This window comes from Neovison vison, chromosome 7 (genome assembly GCF_020171115.1).
Source record: "Neovison vison isolate M4711 chromosome 7, ASM_NN_V1, whole genome shotgun sequence".
NCBI classification, from domain to species: Eukaryota; Metazoa; Chordata; class Mammalia; order Carnivora; family Mustelidae; genus Neogale; species Neogale vison.
The window spans coordinates 156,079,573-156,097,829 of record NC_058097.1 but is presented as its reverse complement, the minus strand read 5'-3'; the positions used below and the strand labels follow the sequence as shown (position 1 = coordinate 156,097,829).

The window sequence follows — 18,257 nt, the reverse complement described above, 5'->3', positions numbered from 1 at the left end:
TGCAGGGTCTTTAATTTCTACTTCTTTTGCACCTAACAGCTGTTTGTAGGCCTGGAGGACTTGACTCGAAAATTAGGAGGCAGCCAATTAGATCCTCTCCTTCAGGAATATAAGTCACACACACACACACACACACACACACACAAGGAATAAACACTGGAGAGGAAACACGAAAAGAATTTGTCAACAAGAAGCCAAATCAAGTCTAAAGGCCATGTGGCAGTTGCTCTGAGCTGTGTTCCCAGGAGCCATTCATGCCCCCTCCTTCCTGTCATGACTTCTTCTGGACAAAGTGCCAATACTTGTTTCTCAGCCTCCCTTGCAGCTATGGTTTGCATAAGTGAACAAATCTGAACCTGGGGTGCATACTGGAAGTCAGCTGCAGGGCTTCAGAGAAAAAAAGAGTTCCCTTTCTAATTGGAAAAAAAAAACACAGGACAAGACATGCCCTACTTCTGGACCTGCTGCCTAGGGCTGCAGTCACCATCTTGCAGTTGTTAAGCGATACCCCTGAGGAAACACCAACCCCCAAGGATGATATGGCAGAACGATGGGAAGAGCCATCCCATGATGATCCTGAGGTCATCCCAGAGCCACTGATCTGACCCTGGGACCGCCTACCTCCTGGGTATCTTGTTAGTGACAAACAAACCTTTTTACAGGCTATGCCTCTTCCCTGGAGAAAAAAACACCAACTGACAGAAAGATCACGAGGCAGAGCTGGACCACACCAGGCCAACAGCAGTAATTGGGGGGTGGGGTGGGGGGGGGCAGATATGGCAAAGCCAACTGACCAAAGAGGAGTGGAGCACAAACATTCAAGGGATGCACAGATATGAACCCTGCCCGCCTGATCCTTCCAGCTGCCTTATTAGTTTCTATTCTAAGACACATGCATTTAAAAAAAAATAATTTAAGTGAATCTCTGAGGTATAAAGCAGTGTGTCTCAAACTTTAATGACAATATGAATCACTGTGAGATGGTTCAGTGGGTAAAGGGAGAGGGGGGTGGCAGCTCCCATATTCTGCCCTTTTCTAAAGACACCAAGCAGCAAGCAAACTACCAGCAGCTGGCAAAGTTGCTGGTCCACAGACCACAATTTCAAGTCTTCTAGAAGGACCAATCTAAAACCAATTAAAAAGTACTGGTGGATCTGTTCATTACTTTGGATTCCATTTCCATATAGGTCTGACCTACTATGGAATGTGTATGCCCCCAGATTATAAACTAGGGCTGCAAGATCTAATATACAGACAGGCTGTCTCTGTCCAGATTCAAAACTTCACATCCTGTCCTGGTATCCTGGAATGTTTATATGAACTTTTGACCCACCCTAAAAGTACACCATTCATAGGTTGCTGATGGCCATAATTACTCTAAAAGACACTGAATGCAATAACATTCAGGAAACTTTCTCCAAAGGCAGGCATTTCCCCCAACCACCATACAGAACCTCAAAAGAGATCTACAAATCTTAATATAAGTAGTTTTCTGTAACACGTTTTGAAAAACTAACAACAATGATGACAGCCTTCGGATCAAAAATATTTTAAGAATCTTTTTAGTAAGTTATAGAAATTAGGTTCATATTTCACACCACACACTAAGAAATGTTGCAGGTGAATTCAAGTTAACCCTAAGATATAAATCAAGCCATAATCTTACTGGAGAAGATAAAGGTGAATATCATTTGATCTGAGGTTTTAAAAAAAAAGGCACTTCTAGGGATAAAAGGAAAACAAGAAATCCAAACAGGAAAGACAGTTAATTACAATCCTTTTAAAGCACCAGAGTGAAGCATTTTAAAAACAAAGTGAAGAAAATGCCACAAACAATGCAAAGGGCTTTAAAAAGGTCAGTATATACGAAAAGCACTAAAATTCTAACAGGAAGGGGAGAGAAGAGCATAGAATATGAACAGGGTGTGGTAGGGACACCCAAGGTGATCTCTTGAGTGTGTGGGAAGGAAGTATTAGTGTTATTTTTTTAACCTGACCCTTAAAAAAAATCTCTATTTGGGGCTATGTTTTATAATTTACATATATTAGGACAATACTGTATTTATAAATATGAATAAATGGAAATGAATTTTTTTCCAGATGGGGTAGAGATCAAAACTTTGGAGACCATACAAAAGAATACTAATTAAAAAAAAAATGTTTAGCTTCCCACTAGGCAAAGAAATGCAAAAGTGGTAAAAAGATATTTTCTCCTAAGAAATTAGTAAAACTGGGGCACCTGGGTGGCTCAGTGGATTAAGCCACTGCCTTCGGCTCAGGTCATGATCTCAGGGTTCTGGGATCGAGCCCCGCATCGGGCTCTTTGCTCAGCAGGGAGCCTGCTTCTCTCTCTCTCTGCCTGACTCTCTGCCTACTTGTGATCTCCCTCTCTGTCAAATAAATAAATAAAATCTTTAAAAAAAAAAAAAAGAAATTAGTAAAACTGTTTTGGGTCTTTTTTTTAAAATCTTAGTGATTGTTGTTGATCAGGATGGACCTCAAACCCTGCCAGTGAAAATATAAATGAGTAAAATCTTCCTGAAAAGTGGTTTGGAAAAAATGTGTCAAAGGCTTAAAGATATTAATACCCTTGGGTTACAGTTGCCAGACTTAGCAAACTGCATGGGACAAACTTACTAAGATTTATCCATCACTTACCTATAATTCTAGTTTAACGGGGTATCCTGTATTTTGTCTGTTAACTCTACTTTAATTCCACCTTTAGGACTCTATCTTATGGAAATATCTAGAGAAAAAGACAAATATTTCTGGACATTCTCTACAGCAAAGCTATATATTGGTTAAAGAGGAAGAAGAACCTAAATGTCAGTATTAGAGAAATTGTCGCATAAATTCAGGCATGTCCATATAAGTACGTCATCATCGTAAACTACACAGTGAAGGGTAAAACCACGAGCTGTTTCCAAACTCTGGGCAGACTGGGCTTTTGCTGGGGAACCCGCTTCAGTGACTCTCTTGGTTCTGTGATGGTAAATGTCCCCAGAAAGCTGAGAGGGGACATTTAAAACCAGATGCCAAACTGTTCTGCAGCCTGAGGCAAGGATTCATGGAACAGCGGAGGAGGCTGTGGAAGTTTCCAGTGGGCCCCCAGCACATGGTGACAGGCCAACCCAAGGACAGAGAGAGTCAACAAGTGACGTTAGGAGAATTCTGGCTGATGGATATGGGGAGCAGTGAAATCCAATATCCAACAGTTTGGTCTGAAATTTTTGTTTTCTACACGGAAACATTCCACATATAAGCTCACCGTCCCTTACCTGCCATTCTGAAACCCCCAAAGCTCTGAAGACCAAAAGGTTTTGTTTTGTTTTTTTAAAGATAATGTTGGTGTCAAACTTATTTGGCAGTCTAACTGGACCTGATAGATTTATAGTCTTTGTACCACGTCATGTGGATATTCACATATCTTACTGTAGAAAGGTCAACCCATTCCTGCTCAAGACAGAATATATGCTAGGTATAGATGTATGCACTCACCTTTCTGAAGTTTAATATGTTCTGGTTCTAAAATGCATCTGGACCCAGGGTTACAGATGGAGGAGCTAAGGACAAGCAATTCTCTTTATGTGTCATGAAGTTCCCTTTAAACACTACAGCCGGAGTCAGTCAGGCTAGCAGAAATGGAGGGAGGGATGGGTGTCCACACCCGAGGGACAGTGGGCCTTAGAAAGCTCAGTTGTCCACACAGGTGGGCAAAAGATGATCAGAGTGGACTGGAGAGAGGCCAGGCACAGCCTCGGTGAGCGGGAACTATGGGAACAGCCAGAATTCCTGACGGAACTCCAGGGAGGCAGAGACCCCTCTGGCCTGGGACGGGAGAGAGAACGAAAGCCAACCGCAGGTTGGGAAAAGTGGGTGGAGGAGCAAATGCAGACTTCTGTCTGGTCATGGCACAAGTCTGAGACACCACCAACGATGGTCTTCATCTGGGGGTGACATGAGGAGGTTTTCAAACCTAGATGGCAACAGGCCCACCAGAGACCCATCCTGCGGGCTTCCCCTCCTTCCCCAGGCAACGTCCGGCTGTATTCCTTACCACTGCCTTCACAAAGGACTACAAACCTTGTGGCTTGCAACAAGGCAAGCATACAGTCTCATAGTTCTGGAAGTCAGAAGCCCCAAGGGGTCTTGCTGGGCTCCAGCCAAGGTGCTGGTAGGCCTGCTTCCCTGGCTGGGGGCTCAGGGGAGGGCCACCTTCCTAGCCCCCAGACCCTGGGCTCCTGACTTGCTTCCATCCAGAAAGCCGGACTCCCATGGGTCCCACACCAAAGCTTCACCACCTCCTTCCTAAGGATGCCAGTGACTACACTGGGCCCACCTGGGCAATCCATGCTCCTTGTTCTCCCTATTTAAACTCTGTTGAGAAGCAACCCTAATTCCATCAGCTACCTTCCCCTTGACCGTGTACAGTAACATTCACAGGATCCGGCGATTAGCACACAGACATCTTTGGGAGGCCACCACTCTCCCTCCACAGGGGTGTAGGTACGTTATAGAACACGAGGCAGGCAGCCTGCGTACTTAAAATACTGAGTAACACATGAATGCAATGAAGAATTCCTCAGCGTTCAGAGGGAGGCTTGGGTAGAAGACTGTATTGACCGATGACTCCTGAACAGAGAGCCCGCTAGGACATCTGGCATGTAACTTGTCTCATTGCAAATGACTTGGCCTCTGGACAAGGACATCCCAACCTCCTTGGTTTCCAACATCAACCTCTACCTCCCAGTTCAGTGCCCATCCCTGCCTTCCCCCCTCGGTGTGTACCTTCCCGTCTGGAATCAGTCTGCAGCGCTCTGGCTTTGGAAGACTGCATTTTGGCTTCCATCCTCAAACTCAGCTCAGGCAATCCCATGCTCCCTCAAGCTTCCCAGGTTCCTCCTTCCTGCCCTGGAATGGTTGATCTTAGATACCTCCTCAGTGGGCAAGCTCCTCACTTTCCCCCACTCCTGAATATCGAGAGGCTCCTAGAGCTGACCAGCTGGTCTCCCTGGGAAGGAGACAGGTCACCAAAGCCATGTATTTACAGCTCTGGTTACTCATCTGCCTCCGTCAGAGACTAGCAGATGTGCAGCCTTGACCTAGAGAGCAGGAGGGGGCTCAGGAACCCTGCATCCTGCTCCAGGGACAGAGCATACCAGGGCAAAGAGGTCTGAAGGGCAGGGGCGGCAACGAAGGGCTGGGTGAGGAGAGGAACTGTTGTAAGAGACAAGGAGCAGGGGGGACAGCTGGGGATAGGGACCCCATCTGGGGATCATAATTTGGCAAGTTGTACTTGTAATCCCACAGGAAAGAACTGTCCTGCTTGCTCTCCTCCAGCCGTGGATGTCCCCCATCCCAGAGAGTGTGACTGGTGCCCACAGGCAGGCTGACCCAGTGGCTTAAGCTGCTGGCCTGCGGGGGAGGCCAAAGACTGGCTGGCCAAAGCCAGATGGGAAGCAAGAAGCGCCTGGAAGGTGCACAGATGAGGTAATAGTCCCCAGGCAGTGTGGCCATTCCGAACGCCCTGGCATTATGTGGTTAGTATGTTCCCCAGTGGTTTCCCGAACAGGCCACAGTCCCACTCACCAAGCTCTCTTTTATGTAGGCAGCTGTGGGACCCGGGATCTGGCTCAGGAGGGCTGCTCTCTCCTGGGGTTGCTCCAGCATCTCCAGGGCCAGTTTCAAGTCCTCAACGAGATGGAGCACTGGAAAGGGGTTTGTGTGGGAGGCCGGAGAGGCTCGCGCAGGCTCACAGCCACCGTCATTGGTATCTGCACTTGTCTGAGTGCCTGGAACAAGAAAGAGGCGGGAACCTGGTAAGAAGGGTGGATGCCATGGGCAAGGAACTGGCAAAGGGCAAAGAGAGAGGAGGTAGGGGACAGAGATGGACAGGAAGCCCGGAAAACCACTTCTGCCTCAGAGGAACCATTCACACAGCAGACTTGAATCCTGGACTGGGCCTGACAGGAAGAGACGGGACCAAGGTGGACAACTTGCCCAGCAAGAGTGATGCATAGAAGCTAAGAGCCCCAGACAATTGGGTGAAAACAGCCAGCCCTGATCAGGAGCCAAAACATGCCTGCTAAAACAATGAGCAGCCTTTCTGCTGCCTTTAGATTCCTTACTTTAAGTTAACGCTATAGGGCTGTCTGCACGGTCCCCTCCCTGGATGTGCATTCCTTTCCTCTTGTTCCACAGCAGTTCCTCACTCTGGGCTGGCCCTGTACGGTGTCGCAGAGTGACGCAGTGCCACCTCTGGTGAGCACTGGTGAGCTTCTAGCAGACTGGGATTTTTCTAGATCTTCCCACTTGGGGGATCTCTACATCCCCTTATAGACTCCCACTTCACAGCTGTATGAGTGACCATGTAATCCACATCTCGTCCCTGCGTCATGGGCTGTGAAGCTCTGAGGCCAGGGTCCCTGGCCTAGTGGGCAAACTTCTTGGGGTCCCAGCTCCTGCCCCCAACCCCCCAAGATGCTGAAGGGGCATCTGGCTCTGCACGCTTGCTTGGAGGAACAGCTAAGAGAGGGAGACAGCTTGGACTGGGTCAGCTCTAATTTCAAGTGTCCCAAACAAGACTTGTTTTTGACTTTCTGAACCTCACCATTTAAGCAAACAAACAAAAAGTCTTCTTTACATAAACACAGTGGTTTATTTTTCAGACCAAAAACTGGGGTGACACAGTCTGACAAAGGATTTCTGTGATTCTTTCCGCAATAAAACACACTTCAGAAAATACGGGATTGGTGGTGGAATTTCTAGGGTACTTGGATTGTTTATAAGGCCAGCAGGAATCAGGGCCCTGCTGGAAAATGTGGGAAATAGGGCCACCGCAGCCTCAGTTACACGGCAGGCCTGACGTCTACATCTAGGTCCCTCCACCCTTCTAAGAGCCAGCTTCCTAGTTGCCACGGCAGTCCTTGCAAGGAAAAATCCACACAGAAGGAAACAATTACTATCTGATTGCTGGTTTGCTTTCTGAAAGCACAGGATAGAGGGAACTGTGGGTCACATCCACAAACAAGTCCATAGCTCTGGGGAGCTGGGAAACTGCCCATTACCCACACTCTGGTGTGTGCTCAGCAGTTTCTGGGCCCTGCAAATCCAATGGAGAGTTGACTGGGAAGGGCCACAGTCGGCTTCAGGGAAGAAAATGGACTGAAATAGAGTAAGACCCTCCCATCCCTGCCACCACCCCAGTCTCCAAGGAAATGATGAGTGATCCCTGACCATCCCAGACATGCTCCAACATGCACAGCTTCATTCATGGAGGATCAGTCAGGCCAGTCAGACCAGGGGTAGGTAGGAAGACTGAGATTTTCATTAACCTTATTGCTACGCTGTGGTGTTGGACAAGTCTCTTCCTTTCTCTGGGGCCCTCCCTGCCCTAAAGACTTGGGATGCTTCTCCACTGTTCAAGGGGTATGTGTGAGTGTGTACACATGTGTATCTGTGCCTTTTTTTTTTCTGTGCCTATTTCTGTATGTGATGTATGTACACATAAAGTACATAATCCCCCCTTCTTTTGTTTTGCAATTTACATCAACACACAGGCTCGCAAAAGGGTCCGGAATGGTGAAACTCCTAGGGCCCAGCATTAGCAAAGGCAAAAATTACCCAGAAGATTCAATTCCATACTCCACATATTCCCTTTGGATGATTAGTTCCTATGGAAAAATTACAACCACAGAGGGAACCAAATCAAAATGGAACTGCCAGATACAACAAAGAAGAAGATATATGCCCTCATACCTGTGAGGATAATGGAGCAAGATAAAAGAGATGATAATATAAGATATAACACAAAATATAAAAGAGACAAGGTGTTACGCCCCAAATTACTTCTAGGAAAAGAGCAATTCACCTTATACTCAAACCCTAATAAAGTTTCTCTCTGGGGGCACTCTGTCACTTTATTGAACAACAAGGCACTCTTTGGGGAAAGACGGATTCGCACAAAAGGTTTCAATTTTATATGCACATTGAGTTTTACAAACTACAGATGCCTGGGCCCCACATCCGAGGTTCTAATTGGTCTGAGGTGTGACCTAGAAGAATAAAAAGCTCCCAGATGACTTGTGTGCAGCCCAAGCTGAAACCACTGCACCAGCAAATCACCACAATCGATACTGAATTTTGATGTTTAGGGAGGTTACCAGGAATTTTTATTTTAAGGATAAAAACACTAAAGCTTAATACAGATTTAGTAATTATTAGAGGAAATAAGACCCCATAAAATGGAAGCATAGAATTTTACTGGAAGCCTTTTAATTATCACTTTCAAAGGCAAGTAAGTAGGTATGTGCTAATAACTAGGGTTATTTATAGATGCTTTGCTTCTCCTCTATTTGAGCTCATAGTGGGATTAAGTGTTTGCCCCTTAAAGTTATTTAAGGCCACATGACTTCCTTTGGCCAATAAATATCAAAGTCTTTAAGAACCAGTATATGATTCCCCATATCTCTTCTCTCTGCTCTGGCCTCTGGTAATGGTAGAGACTGAATCAGCCCACGTCCAAGAGAGAGGATTACAGGGACCAGAGCTCCCAGCAGATCTAGGGGGAACTCAGAAGATGAATAAGAAATAAACTATGCTGTTTCAAGCTAGTGATCTCTCAGGCTGTTATGCTGCAGTAACACACAGACCTATCTTCCCTTATACAAAGTATGTATGTCATAGGGTCACATATGTGAAAGATAAACTTTTCAAAAATGACTTTTTAGTGGGTTCAAACTTAAGTGACCATCAACTTAATACAGATGCTATATGTATAAGATGTTGACCACAAATCAAAGACATGCAAAATATAAAGAGAAGGAATCCAAGGATATTAGTAAACAAAGTGAGCAAATTGTTGAGAAAAGAGCAAAAAAATAAAGGAACAGAGAACTATAAAAACAATCACAAAACAAGTAACAAAATGGCAATAAGTTCATACCTAACAATAATTATTTTGCAAATGGACTACATAGGGTGGCAGGATGGATAAAAAACAAGACCCATCTATATGCTGCCTACAGGAGATGCATTTCAGACCTACAGACAAATGCAGATTGAAAGTGAAGGGATACAAAGCATTTCTCATGCAAATAGAAGTGAAAAGAAAGCCTTGGTAGCAATACTCACATCAAATCGGAGAAAACAGACTTTAAAACAAAGACTATAACAAGAAAAAAAGGACATCACATACTCGTAAGGGAACAATCCAACAAGAAGATATAACAGTTGTAAATATTTAAGCACTCAACATGGGAGCACCCAAATACATAAAGCATCTAATAACAAACATAAAGGGAGTAACTGAGAGTAATATAATAATAGTAGGGAATTTTAACACCCTACTTACATCAATGGATAAATCTTCCAAGCAGAAAACTAACAAGGAACAGTGGCTTTGAATGACATCTTGGACCAGATGGAGCTAAAACTGATATATTCAGAACATTTCATCTGAAAACAGTAGGGTACACATTCTTTTCAAGTGCATATGGAACATCTTCCAGAATAGATCACATAACAAGTCTCAACAAATTTAAAAGCACTGAAGTAATACCATGCATCTTTTCCAACCACAATACTAGGAAACTAGAAATCAGCCACAAGAAAAAGTCTGAGAAGAACACAAATACATGAAGTTAAATAAAATGCTACTGAACAATGAATGGATCAAAGAGGAAATTTAAGAAGACGTGGAGACAAATGAAAATGGAAATATAATAGTCCAAAATCTTTGGGATAAAGCAAAAGCTGTTCAAAGAGGAATGTTTGTAGCACTACAGGCCTACCTCAAGAAGCAAGAAAATATCTCTAATAAACAACCTACTCTTATACCTAAAGGAGTCAGAAAAAGAACAAGCAAAAGCCAAATCCAGTTGAAGATTGGAAATAGTAAGATTAGAGCAGAAATAAACAACACAGAAACAAACAAACAAACAAAAAAACCAATAGAACAGATCAATGAAACCAGGAACTGGTTCTTGGAAAACATCGATAATATTAATAAACCTTTAGCCAGACTCATCAAAGAGGGAAATAGAGAAAGGACTCAAATAAACAAAATCAGAAGTGAAAAAGGAGAGTTAAACAACCAACACAATAGAAATACAAAGGGGACAAGAGCATATCATGAAAAATTATATGCCAACAAACTGGAAAGCCTAGAAGAAATGAATAAATTCCTAGAAGCATATAAACTCCAAAAACTGAAACAGGAAGAAACAGAAAATTTGAACAGACTGATTACCAGCAATGAAATTGAATCAGTATTAAAAAAAGAATCCCGGGACGCCTGGGTGGCTCAGTTGGTTAAGCGGCTGCCTTCAGCTCAGGCCATGATCTCAGTGTCCTGGGAGTCCCACATGGGGCTCCTTGCTCAGCAGGGAGTCTGCTTCTCCCTCTGCCTCTGCCTGCCACTCTGCCTGTGCTCACTCTCTCTGACAAATACATAAATAAAATCTCAAAAAAAAAAAAAAATCCCAACAACAACAACAACAAAACTCCCAACAAACAAAAGTCCAGGACCAGATGACCTCACAGGTAAATTCTACTGAACACCTATAAAGATGAGTTAATACCTAGTCTTCTCAAACTATTAAAAAAAAAAAATAGAAGAGGAAGGAAAGCTTCTAAATTCATTCTATGAGGTCAGCATTAATCCTGATACCAAAACCAGATTAAGACACTACAAAAAAAGAGAACTACAGGCCAGTATCTCTGAAGAACATAGAGGCAAAAATCCTCAAAAAATATTAGGAAACAAAATCCAACAATATTAAAAAAAAAAATCATTCACCACAATCAAGTGGAATTATTCCTAGGATCCAAGGGTGGTTCAATTTTCACAAATTAACATGATATATCACATCAGTAAGAGAAAGGACAAAAACCATATGATCATCTCAATAATGCAGAAAAAGCATTTCATTAAGTACAACACCCATTCATGATTAAAAAAAAAACCAAAACCCTCAACAAAGTAGGTTTATTTATTTATTTGACAGAGAGAGATCACAAGTAGACAGAGAGGCAGGCAGAGAGAGAGAGGAGGAAGCAGGCTCCCTGCCGAGCAGAGAGCCCGATGTGGGACTCGATCCCAGGACCCTGAGATCATGACCTGAGCCGAAGGCAGCGGCTTAACCCACTGAGCCACCCAGGCGCCCCAACAAAGTAGGTTTAGAGGGAATATACTTCAACATAATAAAGGCCATACATGAAAAACCCACAGCTAACATCATACCCAATGGTGAAAAACTAAGACCGTTTCCCCTAAGGTCAGGAACAAGACAAGATGTCTACTATCACCACTTTTATTTAACATAGTATTGGAAGTCCTAGCCACAGCAATCAGACAGTAAAAAGAAATCAAAGGAAGTAAAATGAATCCAAATTGTTAAGGAGGAAGTAAAATGGTCCTATTTGCAGATGACATGAAGCTATATATAGAAAGCCCTAAAAACTCCATCAAAAACTACTAGAACTGATAAGTGAATTCAATAAGACTGCAGGATACAAAATCAATATACAGAAATCTGTTGCATTTTTATACACTCATAATGAAGCAGCAGAAGAGAAATTAAGAAAACAATCCTATTTACAATTGCACCATAAATAATAAAATTCCTAGGAACAAACTTATCCAAGGAGGTGAAAGACCTGTACTCTGAAAACCATAGCACACTGATGAAAAAAAACTGAAGACAACACAAAGAAATGGAAAGACATTCCATGCTCATGGATTGGAAGAATAAATATTGTTAAAATGTCCATTACCCAAAGCAATCTACAGATTTGGTGTAATCCCTATAGAAATACCAAGAGCATTTTACACAAAACTGGAATAATCTTAAAATTTGTATGGAACCATAGAAGACCTCAAATAGCCAAAGTGATCTTGAAAAAGAACAAAACTGAAGTATCACATTCTTAGATTTTGAGTTATACTACAAAGCTGTAGTAATCAAAACAGGATGGTACTGAAACTAGAATAGACAGATAGACCAATAGGACAGAATAGAGAGCCCAGAAATTAACCTGTGATTATATGGCCAATTAGTCTTTGACAAAGGAGTCAAGAATATACAATGGGAAAAAGACCATCTTTTCAACAAATGGTGCTAGGAAAACTGGACAGCTACATGTAGAAGAATGAAACTGGACCACTTTCTTACATCATATACAAAAATAAACTTAAAATGGGTTAAAGACCTAAATATGAGACCTGAAATCATAAAAATCCTAGAGAACACAGGCAGTAACCTCTTTGACATTGGCCATAGCAACAGTTTTCTAGATATGTCTTCTGAGGCACGGAAAACAAAAGCAAAAATAAACTATTGGGACTATATCAAAATAAAAAGCTTCAACAGAACTAAAAGACAGCCTACTGAATCGAAGAAGATATTTGCAAATGACATACCTGATAAATGGTTAGTATCCACATATATAAAGAACTTACATAACACCAAAAATCCCAAATAATCCAATTAAAAAATGGGCAGAAGACATGAACAGACATTTTTCCAAAGACATCCAGATGGTCAATAGACACATGAAAAGATGTTCAACAGCACTCATCATCAGAGAAATGTAAATCAAAACCACAATGAGATGACACATCACACTGGTCAGAATGGCTAAAATGAAAATCACAAAAACCAACAGTGTTGGCAAGGATGTGGAAAGAAAAGAACCTTCGTGCACTATTGGTGGCAATGCAAACTGGTGCAGCTACTGCACCACAGTATGGAGGGTCTTTAAAAAAATTAAAAATAGAAATACCATATGACCCAGTAATTCCACTACTGGACATTTACCCTAAGACTGAAAATACTAATTCAAAAAGACACATGCACCGTTATGTTTTTTGCAGAATTATTTGAAATAGCCAAATTATGGAAGCAGCCCAAGTATCCAACAATAGATGAATGGATAAAGAAAACCTGATATAAAATGGAATATTACTCAGCCATAAAAAGAATGAAATCCTGTCATTTGCAACAACATAGATATTTCTAAAGAGTATAATGCTAAGTGAAATAAGTCATTCAGAGAAAGACCAATATGATATGATTTCACTCATATGTGGAATTTAAGAAAGAAGAGACAAACCAAAAAAATACTTTTTTTTTGTTGAAGATTTTATTTATTTATTTGATAGAGAGAGAGAGTACAAGCAAGGGGAGCAGCAGGCAGAGAGAGAAGCAGGCTCCCAGCTGAGCAGGCAGCCAGATGTGGGACTTGATCCCAGGACCCTGGAATCATCACCTGAGCTGAAGGCAGATGCTTAACTGACTGGGCCACACAGGCACCCCCCAAAAATAGACTCTTAACCATAGAGAAGAAACCAGTCATTACCAGATGAAGGGGATGGGAAAAACAGGTGATGGGGATTAAGAGTACTTAACATCATGAGCGCCAGGTAATGTATGGAAGTGATGAATCACTATACTGTACACTTGAAATTAACATAACACTGTATGTGAACTATACTGGAATTAAAATGGTACTCAATGATATTTAATCATTTATATGGGGGCTCTTGGGCATGAAATGAAATATATGATGACAGTATCATAGTGAATTTTAGAAGTGCTGTATTTAAAACAACTTAAAAATAATGTTTTCTAAGACTTTGCCACTTAAAATCTGGTACACATCAGCAGCACTAGCATTACCTGGGAGCTCAGCAGAAATACAGACTCTTAGGTCCTATACTGGGCCCTACAAACATGGATCTACATTTTATTAACATCTGCAAATGCTCTGCAACTGCTCTGGAATGCTAAAATTATTCAAAAGGTAGCGTTCATCATGATAGAAATAGCATGTTAGAGAGAAACATAATGCTTGAATAAAATTGTTAAAAATGTGCCACCAGGACAAGAAATTCATAAATATATTATTTTATGTAAGTCCTTATAAATACACATGAATCTAAGCCAATCAATCAATATTAAGAGTACGTATTTGTCTATTTGGGAATGCTTGTCTATTTGGGCATGCTTGTCTATTGAGGCATATATGGTAAGTTTTACACGGTTAAAGGGGAAAAGGAAGAAATAGAAACCTTAATGAAAGAATAAGAAAGCATGAGGAAGAAAGACAAAAACTTGAAAAAGAACCAAGTGGAAACCAAAACAAAAAATGCAACGCTGTAGTTTCAAGTGAAGTGGACAGATTAAAGAACAGACAAGAGAATTATGGGAGTGGGGGTGTGAGAGAATGTGGAGAATGAAGCAGATGTAACAAAGACAAAACCGCTATGGACTTCTTCGCTATGGACTTCTCACAGTTGAAAACTTGTGTCTTCTAATTTTGAAGACACAGACTGCGTCTGCAAAAGGATACATGTCAAAACACACCCACCCTAGAAACCACATGGTAAAACTCAAGAACACCAAAGATAAAGAGGACACTTAAAAGCAACTAGAGCAGGGCGCCTGGGTGGCTCAGTGGGTTAAGCCTCTGCCTTGAGGCCCAGGTCATGATCTCAGGGTCCTGGGATCAAGCCCCGCATCGGGCTCTCTGCTCAGGAGGGAGTCTGTTTCCCCCCTCTCTCTCTGCCTGCCTCTCTGCCTAGTTGTGACCTCTGTCTGTCAAATAAATAAAATCTTAAAAAAAAAAAAAAAAGTAACTAGAGGGACACCCGGGTGGCTCAGCCGTTTGGGTCACTGCCTTTGGCTCAGGTCATGATCCCAGCTCCTGGAATCGGGTCCTGCATCAGGTTCCTTGCTGGGCAGGGAGCCTGCTTCCCTCTCTGCCTCTGCCTGCCACTCTGCCTGCTTGGGCGCTCTCTTTCTCTCTCTCTCTCTCTGACAAATAAATAAATAAATACAATCAAAACAAACAACAAAAAAGCACAACTAGAGATAAAAGGCAGATAGTCTACAGTTACCTTGTCAACAGACTTCTCCTGGGCAATAAATCCCAACAACCACCAAGCATTATTTACAACCTGTAACCTGCACGAGATAAGCTGGAACTCAAGATTAAGTGACGGTGACTCATGCAATTTATTCCTGATGGACTTTTTTTTTTTTTAAAGATTTTATTTATTTATTTGACAGACAGAGATCACAAGTAGGCAGAGAGGCAGGCAGAGAGAGAGGAGGAAGCAGGCTCCCCGCTGAGCAGAGAGCCCTATGCGGGGGACCCGAGCCGAAGGCAGAGGCTTTAACCCACTGAGCCACCCAGGCGCCCCCCTGATGGACTTTTTAAGGATCTCCTTCATGAAAAAGGAAACTGCACCAAGCAAGGTACGGCATGAAAAGAACTGATTATGTCGGAGCAGTTGTTAACATATTTTGTTAAGCAAAATAAACACTGTTAATTAAAAATCACAAGAATTTGGAGGATATGAATCAAGATGATGCTGGAATACTACACAAAAATAAAGTGGATGACAGGGCAGTGGTAGAAATCAAAACCTTCTAAGAGTAAGGCATATTAATGAGGGAGAACTCCTCTTCTTTAAAGATACTTATCTTTAGCCTTCATGGTCAGGAGACATGTTAAAAATACAAGTATGAGGGGTGCCTGGGTGGCTCAGTGAGTTAAAGCCTCTGCCTTTGGCTCAGGTCATGATCTCAGGGTCCTGGGATCAAGCCCCGCATCGGGCTCTCTGGGGAGCCTGCTTCCCTCTTCCCCCTCTGCCTCCCTCTCTGCCTACTTGTGATCTCCCTCTCTGTCAAATAAATAAAAAAAAAATTTAAAAATAATAATAATTATTATTATTATAAATGCATTAAACTCACCTATTTAAACTAACAAATTTGAGTAGAAATACATCCAATTCTTTGATGTTATTAAGAGAGACACACACACAAAATTATGACACTGAACGACTGAAATATAAAGTATTCAAAAAGATATAGCAAAGGACTCCATATATTAGAGCATTGGGTCAAACTATTGAAAACAGTCACACACACACACGCACACACACAAAATCAATGGATGAAATTATAAAAACCAAGAAAAAAATCATCTGAATGGTCCTGTAAAGAATAATTTAAATTGTCATCTGTTGAACCATTTGAATCACAATTTAACTTTTTTTCCAAAGAAAGTATCATGCCCAATGTTTTTACCTGTTAGCCCTGTCAAATCTTCAAGATGCAACTAATCCTACTCTGTGTTGCAGAAGTGAAGGAAGGGACTGCTCCCAGTATTCTCAGTAAGGAGAAGCCACATGCACAGCCTACAGATCGGACAGCACAACTCAGCAGCCCTGAGTGCCACACAGGGAAATCCAGGCCTTTTCACAGATGCACCTGGACACATAAATTCTGAAAACCGAATCTATGGCAATTAAAAAAAAAGAGAAAAGAAAAAAAGGTAGCACATTGTGACCATCAAACCTGGGAAATGGCAGATCAAGCAGACCTAAATAGGAAATAATAAATACGGCGGTGATCGACCAGGACAACAAAGGACTGAGACCTCTGCCCCGCAAAACTAGACAAGGCGCACTGTGTTCAAGCACATGTGAAGCACTTTTGTCCAAACTGGCCACAGATGTGCTAGAAGAACTAAAATAAAAAAAGACAAGAAATAACAGGTGTTGGTGAGGATGTGGAGAAAAAGGAACCCTCATACACCATTGGTGGGAATATAAATTGTAGTCACTATGGAAAACAGTATGGAGTTTCCTCCAAAAATTGGAAATAGAGATACCATATGATCCAATAATTCCAGTATTGAGTATTTATCCAAAGAAACAAAGTCGTTAATTCAAAAAGACATACGCACCCTTGTGTTTATTGTAAGATTATTTACAATAGTCAAGATACGGAAGCAACCCACGGGTCCACGGAGAGGTGAATGGATAAGGAAAATGTGATATATTAATATCACATGCAGCCATAAAAATGATGAGATCACGCCATTTGTGACAACATGGATGGACCTAGAGGGTATTCTGCTAAGTGAAATAAATCAGACTGAGAAAGATAAATACCATATGATTTCACTCATATGTGGAATCTAAACATACACACAAATGAATAAACAAAGAGCAGAATCGGACCTGTAAATACAGAGAACAAACTGATGGTTGCTGGGGGGAGGAAGGTGATGGTGAGATACAGGCTTCTCTGTTACAGAACAGGCAAGTCACCAGCATAACTAAAGGCACAGCATAAGGAATCTAGTCAATGATGCTGTAACAGAGATGTATGGGGACAGATGGTAGCTACACCCATGGAGAACAAAGTGTTAGGTACAAACTTTTGAATCACTACATTATACAGGTGAAACTAAAGTAACATTGCATGTCAGCTATTCAAATACATTCAATAATATATTCAAATAAAAAAAAAAAAGGTGACCATAGACTAGGCCACACAGGAAGTCTCAATGACTTCAATGAGTATTGAAGTCATTGACTCAATGACTCAATGACTCAATGACTATTCCCGTCTCCCTATTTCCGTGGAAAGGAAGGGTAGACACCACTGTAGCCACTTTTGTGGCCTTGCCCCTGCCTCCCCTCACTCAACTTCTCCTCAAAGGAGGAACACATCTTCTGACAGGAATACTGACAGGGGGCCTCTCCTCTCCCCAGAGTTACTCATCCCTGGATACAAGCCCTGTCCTCTGGCGAAGCTTTCTCAGGCCAGCTCTTCTCCACAAGGTGGAGGTTTGTCATTGGGGATTCAATTCCATTTCCTGTGTAAGTGTGTGTGTAGGGTGTCTGGTATTCAAGATCCTGAGGGTGGTCTTCAGGTCAAACTAACTTTCCTAATGCGTAAAACTAAGATAAAGCCACTATTTCTCTTTCCATCTAACCACTTTGTCTAGTCCTTAATTGGTTTAAAACCAAGGAAGGGACTAATGGGATGTTACTTAACGATTACCATGGTAGACAAAATGATGACACCCCTACTCCCTGAAAAACGACCATGTCCTTAACCATGAAATCTATGAATGTGTTACCTAGCACTGCAAATGGGACTTAACAGACGCAACTAAGGTGAAGAATTTTGAGACGGGCCAGTTATCCTGTATTGTTACTCACATGTGCTCTTAAGTGAGAAGAGGGAGCCAGAAGACTGACTGGGTCAGAGGAACATGACCTGAAGACTCCACCTGCCACTGAGGGTTCTGAAGATGGAGGAAGGGGACAGTGAGCCAAGAAGGTGACAGCATTATGGCGGAAATAGGGCAGGCAAGGGCAAAGTAGTTGTACAGAGAAAACCCTCCAAGAACACCCCCAAATTTAAAAATCCATGCACACACACTCTTTTATGCAT

The 18,257-nt window shown here is 42.1% G+C and overlaps 1 protein-coding gene across 1 annotated transcript in view; it reads right to left on the bottom strand.

Annotated features, from left to right (window-relative positions):
* PPFIBP2 (PPFIA binding protein 2) overlaps window positions 1-18,257 on the bottom strand; it is a 154,920-nt gene that overhangs the window by 95,982 nt on the left and 40,681 nt on the right. Inside the window, exon 3 of the mRNA XM_044258747.1 lies at window positions 5,590-5,792. Coding sequence (XP_044114682.1) covers window positions 5,590-5,792 — 203 coding nt within the window. The remainder of the gene's footprint in view (window positions 1-5,589; window positions 5,793-18,257) is intronic.